The sequence below is a fragment of the Stegastes partitus genome, unplaced genomic scaffold (assembly GCF_000690725.1).
Source record: "Stegastes partitus isolate 25-593 unplaced genomic scaffold, Stegastes_partitus-1.0.2 Scaffold475, whole genome shotgun sequence".
Taxonomy (NCBI): Eukaryota; Metazoa; Chordata; class Actinopteri; family Pomacentridae; genus Stegastes; species Stegastes partitus.
Genome location: NW_007578206.1, coordinates 23,535 through 38,538, shown reverse-complemented (window position 1 = coordinate 38,538; position 15,004 = coordinate 23,535). Strand labels below are relative to the sequence as shown.

Here is a 15,004-nt window from a genome sequence, read left to right as displayed (position 1 = left end):
AAGCAGAAGTAGAAGGGTGTCCCCTCCCTCCTTCCTCTCATCACAGCGTCACACATTCGTATTACCGATTACGAAATATCAGAAAGCCTCCTATTTTAAACTTGGATATGAATGTACACACAAACCTGGACACTGAAAGTATTTAACAAGCAAGAGCAGGACAGTGGACAAAAGGGTCAGAATAAACATCAGGGAGATGCAACAGGCCACATAGTACACGAGTATATACAGTTGTCCTCAAATGTATTCATACCCTTCATTAAAGAAAAGGCAAAATTCACAATAGTCACTCAAATAACTAGAAACTGAAAAAAGTAATAATAAATAACATTTTTCAAAATTCTTATTTAGTGAAATATGACATTGCTTTTGAATTGTGGTTGAAATTAATAATTTAAAAAAACAAACAAAACGGTGCCGTACAAATTAGAGCACTTTGCTGATGAGCAGTGGACAAAATCAAAATACCTGTCAACAGGTGCAGAAGTCTGACTGAGAGTTACAGAAAGCACTTGATTGCAGTGATTGGCTCAAAGGGTTGTTCAACAAAATATTAGTTTACGGGTCTCATCATGCTTGTTTGCTTGTTTTTTTGTTTTTTTGCAATATTTCTGTTGAACAGCAATTCAAAAGCAATGTCATGATTTTCATTAGATTTGTATTTATTACTACTTTTGTCGATTTCAACCTATTTCAGTGACAGTTTTTTTTTCCTTCTTTAATGGGAGGGTATGAATACATTTGAGGACGACTGTATGCTCAGGATCCAGCAGCATACAGAAGCTGAGGGTGGAGCCGCACTGGTAAGTTTGCAGATAATCTGCTCTCAGATTATAACTTCCTGCAAAATCTCCCAGGATTTATGTGCCTAAATGTTTCAGATTTGTCACCATTGAACATTTTGAGCTGGTATGTACCACAGCTAATCAAATACACTGCTAACAGGAGCTAAAGAGAACAGAGAACAGAAGGATACGAGAGGCACCAAAGAGAAACTGCTCACACTGAATCCCAGCTGGAATGACAGTGTGGTTGAATGTAGATTGTGTTGATTGCTGCAGTTTAAAGGTGGAGGGGAACTGGGAGGTGGTCCAATCAGGTATGGCAGGCAGAGAGAACAGGGGCTGGAGTGCAGGTCTGGAGCTCCAGGCTTATCAACTACAGTGACAGGCAGCTGGGGCTGGAGCAGGCTCTCTAGCCAGCTACAACAGAGTTCATACGAGTCCTCTCCCAGCGCACAGGCCACAAGGGGCCACAAGACGGCACATGGACACCAGAGGCCCTAACACCCTGGAGCAACATTTTGATTACCTGTGCTACATGTACTGCATTTCTTATGTTATGTTTTTTGGTTTTTTCTGAGAGATATCTGGCACAAGAATTTTCTTTGGGATTATCTTGGTAAGACACTTCAAAAATGTCAGTGACTACCTTCTGCAGATCATTTTAGAATTTCAGGGTGTTCGACTGTAATCTCTCTGTTCTGTTTAGTTTTCAGGCAAGACCCTGGAACAGACAAGAGACCTCTGTCTGAAAATCTCAATGTGAGTACTGGTGCATATCGTACTGTTAGAGATGCAATGAAGGGCCTTCAAAGTCATCAAAACAGAGACGGGTACCAGTGTTAGGAAGTGATGTGATGATGCCTCTTGGTTCTGATGGAAACTTCTGTATAGCCTGGAGTTGATCAGTAGGTTTTTCATTCAGGCAAGTTAAAAAGCTTCTGCGACAATCCAGGTGGGATGAGATAGCATAGATTGTATTTTGAAATATTTCTAAGATGTCAAATGCATTATTAATTCTAAGCTTTAAGCTGTGCTGCTTAAAATGTCTTTGTAACAGGCTTGACATTTAATTGAAGGGTACCAGTTGATGATAGAATCTGTTTTGCCATGTAGCAAATAACAGGAGTCTGTTTTATCAGACATGTTCATGTCTACTGACAATATGTGTATGCTTTTTATTCAGCATGGTAAAAAAAAAAGAAAAAAAGTTAGTTTCCTTTACAGTTAGTAGTAGTAGTTAGTTTGCTTTGCATATTTTTTTTTTAATTTTTTCCAGCGTTTCCGGACCAGCTGGTTGTCAGATGTCAGTCTCTGTCCACTGGGTGGAGGTACTGGACCGTGCAGCAGAAACTGGAATGAAAATATAGCTATGCCTGATTTTCACACACTATTTTTAAACAGATGGTGCGATGTGATGAGACTTGCCACTTTTATGAATTAGTTTTTTTTCCTTTTAACGTATTATGCTATGATGACCTCTCAGTGCTTTACTGTCTCCGATGTTTATGTGCGTAGTTTGCACGTTGTACAGCAGTTTGGTCTTGGAAGCTTTAAAATGTGCACAAACTTGACTTGAGTCTCGAATCTCCAACAACATTGCATATAATGGACAAATGGTTGAAGCCCCAGCCAGGTTTGTTGTAGCTTTTTAAACTCCTAGCTCTAGTTAACTAGTTAATTGTACTTGGTGTGGATGAGCAAGAAGAGCCAGTAAAGTGTTCAAAGTGGCCCTCGACTGTTTCTCACTCTCCTCTGCAATATTCACAAATTAAAGATTGTCACATCTTGAGACAGCATGACTAAGTATGTTTTGTTTATTGTTGTCGACTCATAACTTTAGGTGCGTTAACCCACTAAGTGTTGCAACTGGACTTCTCCATCAAGAAAGTACATCTTGCAATCAGCACACATTAGTGACAGTTATTGCAGCAAACATTTATCAAATTTAGTAACTGAACATGAAATAGAAAAATAATGTTTTCCAGACTGAGTGTTAGCAAATATAAAAGAAAAAAAAAAGTTGTGTAAAAGTGTGGTTGTGTTGCTTTTAAGGTATAAGCAGCAGAGCGGCAACTCTAATGCCGGTTAGAATCATTACAAAACTGCTGTTTCATTTCCCCACATTTATAAGATCATGTCTGTGGTGTGAGGTGCTGTGATCAAAAAATGGACAAATGAACACACCGTCAGTGGAGCAACACCTTCTGAGCTGAGCAGCGTCATCGTGGAAATTCGCAAATGTGAAGTAAAAATAGTGCAATTCAAAGTTCATAATCACAAGAGATAAAAAAGTTCATATTTTACTAAATAGATAAATCCGTATATTAGATAGATTCTTATCGGACTTACTTCTTTGTAATATATGTTCATTTATTCTAAACTCTACTCCCACTAATATTTTACAAGCAGTTGTAAATTAGAAAACAAAGCAAGACAAAGTGACAAAACAGCAGAAGTCATTTGTTTGGTTTTATTTTTCAGTGTAACAAACTACAAGATGTCATTATTTCTTGCTTGGATGGTTTCATGAAAGCAAGCTGAACTGAATAAACATTACAGCAGCAGTCAGAACAGTCCCATTAGGTATTTATTGATACGATTGTTTAATGCAGAGTGGAAATTTATATGACTCAAATACTGTTTATCTGTTACACATGTCAAATAATTTTCTACAGGTTTTCTCCACTAATATGTCTAATATCACACTGTGGCGTTTTCTTGGATATGTTTTCATACAAAGGATTTTCAGCTGTCAGATGATGCAAAGGATACTGTAGCAACCATCAATACTGTGCCATCTGCATATACCTGGTTGAAAAAGTTAGTGTCAACTTCAACAAAAAAGCAACACCAGATATACTGTAACTGTGCTGTGGATAGGAGTGCAAGCAAAGTGGCTTTCAGTGGTGAGATGCAAAGAAAAAAAAGGGGAAGACATGCAACACAGTTCAGGAGCTGGACTCCCAGACAGGACGGCATGCTGCCTTCATGGAGAATCCAGGATCCAACTTCAGGTCAAAACCAGAGCAGTGAACAGTGTCAAAGTTCACAGGGAAAAGCTTCCAGTCGCCGAGGAAGACGGAAGCAAAGGCATCGGCTCATATGAGAATGACTGATGTGTTGTTCAACTGAGGAAGAAAGTGGGAGAAGACAGTAGAACAGATTACAAGAACATCATCTGATTAGAATTACTCAGTTATCACTATATTCTTCTGTTTTGCTGGCATGTTAGGTGCATGTTTTTGTTGTTGCACCAGTGAAACTCTTCATATTTAGTGCATGCATTTAGTGTGTATGACGGTAAAATGGTGGCTGAGGTTCTCCAATTAGAAGGATGAAAAGGAGCCAGAGGGCAAAGTTGGCCAGCAAGTGGCTTCCATCTAATAGTATCTGTTCCAACACCTCCAACGATGAGGAGGTGAGGACAATACAAACTTGACATGAACACCAACAGAGACGTTGCAATGGCTTTTTAAAAATTCCTTTCTGTATGTGTTTTGTTAAACATGAGGTTTATTGTGATGTGGGTTAAATCATCATCAGTTTCTGTGTTCAGTGTTCATTTTATTTCATAAATAATGTATATATTATAATATATAATATTTGGTAAGGAAATGTAGGCCTCATATGTTGGTAAATTTCAGCATGAAGACAACATAAAAGCAACGTGTAACTTTGCACATATAATGATAATGTATAAACCCTTATGCAGACCAACTGTTATGATCCTGTAAATGAGGTCACATCACCAATTTGTCAAAATAGCAAAAAATTTAGAACCTTGGCTGAACACACTTGCCACTCATCACATTTTACTGATGTTAAAGGCCTTAAAAGTTGGTAATATATATATATATACACACACACATTTGGAGGAAATTTCTGGAGCCCTAATACCACTTTGTGTGACAATTTTGAACTTTCTTTCATTACAAGGACCAATATTCAAAATTTTGGCTTCAACTTGAGCCATTTGATCATAAATCTATTGTGAACAATTTGTCTGTGACCTCGCTAAACGTCTGTGGGCGTTATATTTCCGGAGATGTTGAATCTTTAAAATGGTTTCACGGATAAGACATTTTTGGGCAGCCAAAACACAAAAGTTTCCAGGTTTGAAAACATAGGACTCTTTTAAAAAATTGTGTCCCAAAGTACAAACAGTTCAAACAAAATCTGAGACAGCGCAGCAGCATATTTGCTTATTTCTGTGTGACTGAACAAGGACTGAGCCAGTACAACATTTTATATCCTTGTGTGGAACATTTTCTTATTTATGGGGTACAGTTGTGGGGGACTCTGTGTGGGCGACTGCTGTACTGACATACTTCCATGTAATATAAAACTGTGTGCAGATAATTTCAAGTTCAGAAACAAATAACCAACATGGACAAAACTGTGCTTCTTGGGTTTTCACATGTTGTAAAGTGTCCTACCTGAAGGCCTGTTTCTTCACCGTCAGTGGCGAGGCTGGGGCAGTAGACTGTAAACAACTTTGGAGGAGTCCTTTGGTTTTTTATCACCACCCAGTGGCAGGTTGTGAACCTGCACCTGGTCCGTACTGGACCAAAGACAGACAGGAAACACATGAGTTCATCTCAAATGATGAAATGTTGCAGAAAGAAAAAGAAGAAGAGTGAAATTGGAAGAAAGATGATGCTGGGTACCTGGACAACCTGGAGTAATGGACGGTGAAGTATTTGGAAGCGGGGCTGCGACTTTCAACTTCTTGAATTGGTGGAGCATCCATCAGAGGAACGATGGAGGGATGAGAACTGTCACTCAAGTCCTCCGGCTCCTCCTGCACACAAACACACACACATATCAAAAATTCATATTGCCATTCCTTTTAATAAGCCTCAAATTACATGCTGAGTTTCTCACCGGTATATCGGACATCTTGCCCTTTCTCACTGGGAAGGTCTGTTGTTGGGCTGACTCATAGAACATGGTGTCAGCTGTCACTGATGGACGCTGGGGGTCACACGCGCATACACGCACACACACACACACACACACACACACACACACACAAAGCAGTGGATTACAGTCACACATCATGGAAAACTTTGCATCTTCATTTTAATAAACAACAATTTCCCTGAGGTTTCCACCAAAGGGATCAATAAAGTTCTATTCTATTCTATTCTATTCTATTTTATTCTATTCTATTCTATTCTAATATGTCAAGTATTTGATCAGGAATTAAACGCCTGTTTTTAAATTGTCACCTACAGTGAAATCAGACGATGCAGAGTAATTCTAAGACTAATCACAGATAATTACACACAGATTTGCGTACCTTGCTCGCTACTTCCACTGAGTCTATGTCAACTCTGTGCATGTTCTTACTGTAAAGACAAACACACAGGAGCCGTTAGGTTAGAACACATAACCAGGTGAGAACCCTTAAAAGTAATGCAAAGAAAAAAATCTCCCTATATATATAAATGAGTGATTGAAAAGTCCACAACATACTAAACAAACAGATGCTTAAAAATATATAAAAAATACAACAAGCAAATTCCTCTTAAAAACAGAACTAAACATTGCGACATAAAATGCTTATTTTTATGGAAATATATACATATATATAAACACATTGTGTTAGTGATGCTGATGATAACTTTGAATTATTCCAACCGGTTTGTTTTACATTTACTGACAATACTATGTCCAGAATTATTCATAACTCCTGAAATTGTCAGATTTTTTTGAGCATGTGCTGCTTCTATACCATTCCCAAATGGCGCCGTTAATTTCTATCAAGTTCGACAGCTTTCTAAGACATAAACAGCTGGTGCTGGAGTTTTCTTGTCAGTTACTAACTGATTGCAAGTCATGGGTAGAAAGAGTTCAGTAAGCTTATTGTGATCAAACAGTTTCCATGGTGGATCAATAGTTGATCTAAATCTAAGTCTAAGTTAGGATCCATCACTTAGACAGAGTTGTGCATTGTGGCTGCTTACAAGACTGGGAAATGTTTCAAAGCCGTAACTAAATGTTGTCAAATGCCAGTGGAGAATCAAAAACAAGAGTTCCACACAGTGTCAAAACTTTTGATAAGAAACTAAAAGTGAGGCCTACACTGGAAGAATGGTAGATTCCAGTGATCACAACTGTCAACAACATCCTGATAGGTTTGACCAATTCTGGTACCAACATCTCAAGACAGACATTCTTGCAGATGCTGCACAGGGCTGCTGTCCATGGAAACCAGCCAAGTAGGACTCTATGACAGACATGCAAAGCCCCCCTCAGATTCTAAACATTTAACGCCAAGTACACCATCCCCACGGGAAAGCATGGTGGGAGAAATGCAAAACTTTGTTTTTTAGCCAGAGGGTTGACAAGGCAACCATGTCAGTAAGTAAAACGGCATCATGAGAACAGAGAACTGCATTAATATTCTGAAAGAAAACATCAGGCAGTCTGCAGCAAAACCTCGCCTTGGGCAGCACTGGACCTTCCAACAAGACAATGATTCAAATCACATAGCCAGAATAGTTGTGAAATGGCAAATGCAAAACAACATCAACATTTTGGAGCAGCCAAGACAGAGTCCAAATCTGAATACCATCAAGAATCTGTGGAGAGAACTGAAGACCAGAGTGACGACAGCAAAGCTTTCAAACTTCAAATGCTTGGAGGTCTTCACAAAAGAGGAGTTGAACAAAATCCTAGGGAAGACTGGCAAAAAGCTTGTTGGCAGTTATAAGAACTGATTGCTATAGTGGTAAAATAAATAAATAAATAAATAAATAGATAAAAAAGATTTTCGTCACTGAATACTGAGAGAGGGGATGAATATTTTTGGACATGGCAAAAAAATCTACATTTCAAAAAACAACCTAAAAAATAGTTTTAAAAAAAATTCTAGTTAACATCCACTATGTCTTGCCATCTTTTATATTATTTTCAGGCTGAAAAATAGAATGAACATGGATATGACTAGTTCTGGGCTCTATAGTGATGAGTAAGGAGTGTATTTCCCTTCACCTGATCATTATGGCCACTGTGAGAGTGATGAGTCCAGCAGACACACCCACTGCTGAGGCCAAGGCGATGACCTTAAGACGACCTGCCGTTGAAAGGAACACAAGAGTTATCAGAGAGACTAAACAATGGACGCATATGACTAAACATGAGATGAATTAAAACAGAAGTGCAGCAAACTAAAATAGAACAGTGGACATAAAAATAGAAACAGAAAATGATTAAAGAGGGAAAGTGCTGCGCATCAGCGAGCAGCCGTCTAGACTTGGGCCTTGTGTTTCCAGTTCTGATTTCCAAACCTAACTCTACTTCTTCAGCTGTCTAGACTCAAATAGCAGTTTTCCACAACACCTCGTCACCTCCTCCTCTCCTCTCATAGTGAGAGAGCTTTACATGACTCACCGTGACTCATAGAAAAACACTCAGAAATCATGAGACCGTACAGAGTGAAGACCAGAGCCTGGAACCGCTGCGATGGTGACAGGGAGGTTTCATCACTCATCGTTTCAAGCATCATTTGTGGTTAAAATTGCAGATAAATACACAAAGCCAGTTTTAAAAAAATGTCTCAGCTAATCAGAGACGTGAATATAAATATATAAGGCAGGTGGGTTTCAGTGAGGTCATCAGGGACAGCTCGTCTCTTAGATCGCCAGAGAAAAGTGATGAACACTGAAGCCCAGGAAGAGATGAACAAACTATTTTTTATATCTGTTTCTGTTTGACTAAACGGTTTACTGCTATACCGCACAACCACAACACTAGACTTGCCAGTGTTTTGTTAAAATTGTATTCTACCTGAGTTCATGCACATTTTGTATTAATGAAAGCTTTGTACTTGAAAAAAATTTTTTATTTAATGTAATTTGATCAATATTTTCAATCAATCAATCAATCAATCAATCATACTTTATTAATCCCCTCAGGGAAATTACCTTCACAGTTACATCTGTCCAAACTGGGGGAGACAGGAACTGTCGGGACTGCCGGCTCTAAGCCAGCGCCCTTTTCATCATTAATGTTCCTCCTTTAATGTGTTATGCATTATATGTTAGGAATTGGCGCCTAGAAGATTATCTGATTGCTAAGACATTCAGCTAACAGGGATCCTTTAAATGAGCAAATCAAAATTATTAACAGTCGTTCTGAAGATCACATGGTTGCACATTTTCATAATCATGCACTATTTGTCAAGACATTTCAGACTGAAAAATGTCAACCACTTGGTGGTGCAACAACAAAAGTCTGAAGTCAGAAGAACACAAATGTCTACAAAATATCATGACAATCAACCAGATATTTGTTGAGATCATTTCTTTCTGGACTAAAGCAACCCCTAAAGTCATCTCAGACTCCAATGGACAGCTGTGGAACCATTCTACCAAAAGCATCCAGTAGACAAATAGTAAGCACAAAGTTGGCCATACAGGAATAAGCCTGTACCTCTGACTCTCACGGTGAGAACTGGAGAGCTGTGGGCTCCGATTCGATTCCTGGCCTCACAGTAGTACTGACCACTTTCCCCTGGACTGACCTCTGAGAAGGAGAAGACAGGACCGGACTTGGTTCCCCACGCTACATGAGGGAGCAGAGCAAAGGAGAAGATGAACTGACTGTTACAGATACTACAGGGCAAGTAGATGAACAGATCAGGAGCACAACGATGCTTAACTGACAGAGCATTGACCACTGGTGATTTTTTTACGTTAACCTTGAGTGCAACTACATTTTTACGATACTAACATTGTATAGAGCCCCCGTCCAGAGCTAAACGGTGCCATGTAAAATTGTCCACTGCTGGGTTGGCCTGACTGCTGCAGGTCAGGGTCAAAGGTCGGCCAGCATCCACCACACTGGAGGGACGAGCCAGAACTGATGTGTTCTTGGGGGGATCTGGAAAGAAAAAAGGGGGAGTAGCAAATTATCTTTATAACAAAGACCCAGCAACACAGAATGCTGACCCCATGTTTATAACTCTTTAACATAATCTGTGAGAGGAGGTCTGTTGGAGAGTTTGGATGCTTCAACATCAAGACATCACTGACAACTTAAAAGCATTGCTATTAACAACAAACTTAGCAAAAAGATGAACATGTCCCACACACTCCACTACTTACACAGCACAGTGAGAGCAGCAACAGGGGAGGTCAGGTATCCCAACCGGTTCGATGCTCTGCAGTAGTACTGACCAGCGTGGTGAGCTCGAACAGACGAGAAGGTCAGGTTCTGAGAAGTACCTTTTGCAATCACCTGGTCACCGAGGATACGATACCAAGCGTACCTGCAGGGGAGATGGTGGAGATGATGATGATGATGATGACGATGATGATGGAAATGCTTCATGGAACTGGGCAACAACTAAGTTAGATTTTCTTTTTTTAATAATTAGACTCATAGCATTGGATTTTGTTTAGGGGAAGAAATATGAGCACTTTTAATAATAATAAATAAATAATTTTTTTAAAAAAACCTTTAACGATAGTCATGGTCTGAATTGAGGTGATTTTAACATGATGGCAAATGCAAATGACAAAACAATCGTGATAATGATGACAAAAACAGCAAAAATTCTCATTAATATCAGAAATACATATGCAAGAATAAAACACAGTTCAGCCCCGGCTGCATGTATTTCATTTAAACGGTCCCTGTTGATGCCTCTCACCTGTTGGCAGGCGGCTGGGCGTGGTTGACGCAGCTCAGGTTTACATATGAGCCTTCTCTGATGTCTCCTGGAGGACTCACCAGCACACGGGTGTTCTTTGGAGAATCTAAACAGGCAGATAGAGAGAGAAATAGGAGCATCATGACAGACTGTTTTTATTTATTAGTTAGATTTTAACCTGTGTCACATGAGACTCCAAAATGTAAATCCACCTGTAAACTCAGCTATTTATCTAGCCAAAAAGAAGAAATATTACACAAGCATAGAACATGCTGCTATGGTATGGAGGAGAATAAACAGGTACGTAGAACCATTGTCAAAAAAAGGAGTAAATACACAATTTATTACAAACAATATAAAATCCTCTTTGCTCTTTGTACCATGGAAAGATCGTACATCAGGCCCTTAAATGAAACTAACTTTATTCTAGATTTTTAGGAAACAATTATTTTATAATCACTTCATTTTTTGGAGTGTTCTTCAAATCACCTTTCAGATGATTTGCAAACTTTCTCAAAATGTGTGAAATAAAGTTTGTGTTGCAGATTAATCCACTGAGCTCTGCTGCATGATTGTTAGTGTTTTATATATATATATATATAACTAAATGTATGAAACAAATGATTAAACATTGTCTAAATGAAGCTTAGCATTGCATATTCAGTTGGATTCAGACTTGTCTGTGACGGATTTACACAGCAGGACCCACAGTAATGTAAGTGTAGGATTTTTGCAATAAAAAGATGAATTCTGATCTGCTTGATTAAACATGTAGGATTAGGTCTCGACTGACTCTGATAAGAACATGCAGAAAACTTACAAGTGACATTGAGTAGAAGTGGTTTGGAGCGATCTGTTCCCAGAGAGTTACGCGCTACACAGAAATACTCTCCTCTGTCTGTGTATTTGAGGTGTGACAGGCGGAGCTGAGGCCTGAAGCTGTCTGGGATGCTGCCACTCTCCATGTCTGGAAAGCAAGTACACAAAAGAAGATCAGCGCTCATATAAACTTAAATTACCAGCATAATGCTAAAACACACATGGAAAAGATTTAGGTACTGCTCTTAAAAAAACCTCAGCTAATCGTGCTTTTTCTACAAATCATCAACCAGTTCATCTGTGTCTCCCGCCCAGTTGGTTCACTGTTAAAGAGTAAAATGCTGCTCTGTACCTTTGAACCATGCAAAGCTCTCGACAGGTGGAGCTGCATCACTGCTGCAGGTCAGAGAGACGGAGCCGCCTTCAGTCACCTCTCCTGCAGGAAACACTGCTATGGAGGTGGAGCGAGGACCATCTGGAGGGAAAACAGGGATTAAGGAGGGCTGGGAGTCAAATAATGCAAGAGGCGTAGTTGATTTTTTTAGGGACATGCAGATTGACTTTGCCAAATCAGGATAATTTAAAAAGGCATGTGCTTGAACATACTGTAAAACTATGCTCTATATGTCTTTTATTCTTCCTTACAATTGCCCCGAGCAGTGCATGTGTACTTACTGTCCAGCCTTGGTTTAGTGACTTAGAGTTGTATTTTCTAAAAATTTAAAGTTCCTGTGTAATGTCTATAGCCCACTGTTTCCAGATGCACCCTTCTTCAAGTTTCTGTTTTGATTGGCTGAGCGTACTTACGGCCCAGAGCCAGGGAGAGGGACGGTGACTGCACATTCTGTGGTGGGATCGGCCGACAGGTGTACGCTCCAACGTGCTGCTGGTCGAAGCGGTTAATAATCATCCATTTCTCGTAGGAGCCGAGGTTTAGCCCGTTCCTGCATGCAGAGCATCACATAATAACCACAGTGTGATAAACAGCATCCCTATTATTTACAGTGTACTACCTGCCTGTGTAATTTACACACCTGTAAAGTGCAAGGCTCCTTCCTGGAGCTGCACATCCTTGGGCCTGGCAGCCGACAAACACTGTCTCTCCAAATCCAAACATGTTGGCGGGTCTGGCTGGATGCACCTGGACCTGGAGGTCTGAAATACATAAAAACACATACATAAACGCTGGCGATGTGAGTGCAGCATAAAGATATCACTTCTGAGATGTCACAGCAGCTTTAGTGTGTGAACCCACCGGTTACATCAAGAGTGATGGTGTCAGGAGAGGTCCATCTCCCCAGCGGCTGGTCGGTCTCAAACCTGAAGTGATACTGACCTGCATCGCTCAGCTTCACACCCCGAATCTGGACAGAACAGCTGGAGTAGCTGCCTCCAATATAGCTGGAATGCAGGATTCAATTATCAGGCTTTATTTCAAACTTATGGAAACTTTTAAAGCCACAATTTGATTTGAAAAACATCGATCATATGTAGGTTCTCCTACCGTGTGCGTCCGCGGTACGACAGGCTGATCTGGTTGGGGTCACTGTGGTGCGTAAACTCCCTGCGACCCTCAGCAGACACACGGAACCACATGACCCGCTTCACAGTGTGACCTGCAAGATTCAAGAAAAAAAGGAATGAAGCTGTATTAACATGGCTGTAATGCTGAGGCTGGACATACAAGATAAGGAGCAACAAATAAAAGAGGCAATGATAACTTAGCTCATGGAGTTGGTTATCTGTTTTCAAGGCCTTATTATATGCAAAGATGACAATCATTTTTTAATATAGATTATTTCTTAGAGGGAACTAAACTACAATAGCAGAACAGAGGGTCTATCTTTGATACCTGATGGGTAGTCATAGCGGCAGGGCAGAGTGACAGTAGTTCCTGCCCACACACAGATCTCCCTCCTAGAAAATGACACACTCCACCTGCTCTCAGTACCTGCATGACACACACGGATAGAAAAAGATGAACATACAGAATCATACACAGCCAGACACACAAATGCAACATGTACTTGCAAGAAATGGAGGAAGTGCTCAGATCTTACACTTAAATAAAAGTACCAAAATGTAGAAATACTCTGTTGCATTTAAAAGCCATACATTTAAATGTATACTTATGCAAACATTTTAAAAGGAAAAGTATTAACAATGCAGAATGACATCTAATCAGTATAACTATTGATGCATTAATGTGTTTATCACTTTAAGATTGGAGCTGGTGAAAGTGGTTTAACTACTTTATACAGCTAACCGGCTGTATAGTAAATTACTTTTTATTCAGGGATTTATAATTCTTAATTTACAATATTAGACTATAATTTATTTGTTGATTTTATTTTGTATCACTAAACTCAACCTGTGAAGTTATTAATTGAATGTAGTTTACTAAAAAGTACAAAATTTCCCTCCAACTTGTAGGGAAGTAGAAGTATTAAGTAGCAGAAAGTGAAATACTCAAGTAAGACGCTTGCAAATTGAAAACTGCACTTTAGCATGGTACTTGAGTAAATGTGTTTAGTTACTTTCCACCACTGGTACCTGCACACATACAAAACAAAGCCCACAAAAACCAAGTGTTACTGTCTGACCATCTGTTCTCATGTTTCCAAACACCAACACAGATTCCCAAATGAACTAACATCCACTGAACGTTTCATCCACAAACCACCTGCCATGTAAAACAGGCTCCTGCAGGTTCAGGGAATACACTCTTGGAAGCTAGAAGAAGTGTAAATTTCAACAAGCCACAAGTAAAATGTTTCCTTCAGCGTGACTCCTCGGAGGAAAACTTGTCAAACCACAGTTCTCGGAGCTCGGTTCAGAGAGTGACACACAAGAGTGGAGCAGTGAGACTGAGCCTGGATGTGCAGCCGTAGTGTCATCCTGTGCTGCTAACTGCCTGCCTGGCTGACTACCTTGCACAAAAGGCAATCAATACTTATAAATAAACCTGAGCGTAAAGGCAAGGGCACCTGGCTGCAGAACCTTTTGTGCATAATAGATCCATTAGTCAGTCAGTCATTCATTTTTAAAACTATTATCACCTGATTTACACTATGTGACACGTTTTAAATGCAACAATGTGTAAATAAAATGCAAATATCTAATAACCAGCTGATCTATCACCCCTTCAAAGGATAATAATACAACTATTTTTGCATCTTGTTCAGTTCAGATTTGCAGCACATGATGAAAATAAAAAGCATTTCTTGTGTATTTTCCTCTCACCTGGTAAAGCTGTAAGGATGGTGCCCAGAACTAACGCACCTGCCAACATCTCCGCTGACACGAGCTCTGTAATGTCACCGGAGAAGGAGAAAAACACAGGGAGACTGAACATCGCTTTAATCAGGATAAAAACCATCCAGCTGATTAAATATAAAGTACTCACCTCTTAGAGTCTCTACATTCACCTCAGCCAGTCAAACAGAGAGAGACTTGTAGGATGTGCGCGACCCCGGATGGAGGTGATTTTTATAGCGATGACAGTTGTGTGGAGATCAGAATGGTGTGACACGGGAGGAGGAGGGGAAGGGGCAAAAGGAGGAGGATGAAGAGGAGGAAGAAGTATATGTGGGGTTTTGTTGAAAGAACATTCCGCTACCTCCTCATCCTCCATCTTTTGACTTTTCTTCTCACTTCTCTGTCTGAAAGTGTTTTTGAAGGTCACCAGCCTGATGACACAAGTTTCCCTTTTTGTGTTGCTGTGAAAATGTGACATCCT

The 15,004-nt window shown here is 39.9% G+C and overlaps 1 protein-coding gene across 1 annotated transcript; it reads right to left on the bottom strand.

Moving 5' to 3' along the window:
• Positions 1-3,241: 3,241 nt before the first annotated feature.
• Positions 3,242-14,756, bottom strand: LOC103360945 (B-cell receptor CD22). The gene is made up of 19 exons (XM_008286889.1): positions 14,672-14,756; positions 14,509-14,574; positions 13,118-13,216; positions 12,770-12,881; positions 12,521-12,666; positions 12,300-12,420; positions 12,073-12,209; positions 11,618-11,740; positions 11,267-11,413; positions 10,447-10,552; positions 9,899-10,062; positions 9,525-9,674; positions 9,225-9,356; positions 7,785-7,866; positions 6,088-6,136; positions 5,670-5,759; positions 5,453-5,586; positions 5,222-5,346; positions 3,242-3,913 (listed from the first exon to the last, which is right to left on the bottom strand). Exons 2-18 carry the CDS (start codon positions 14,555-14,557, stop codon positions 5,244-5,246), a joined length of 1,944 nt encoding a protein of 647 aa, XP_008285111.1. The 5' UTR covers positions 14,558-14,574; positions 14,672-14,756; the 3' UTR covers positions 3,242-3,913; positions 5,222-5,243.
• Between the last annotated feature and the right edge of the window lie 248 nt (positions 14,757-15,004).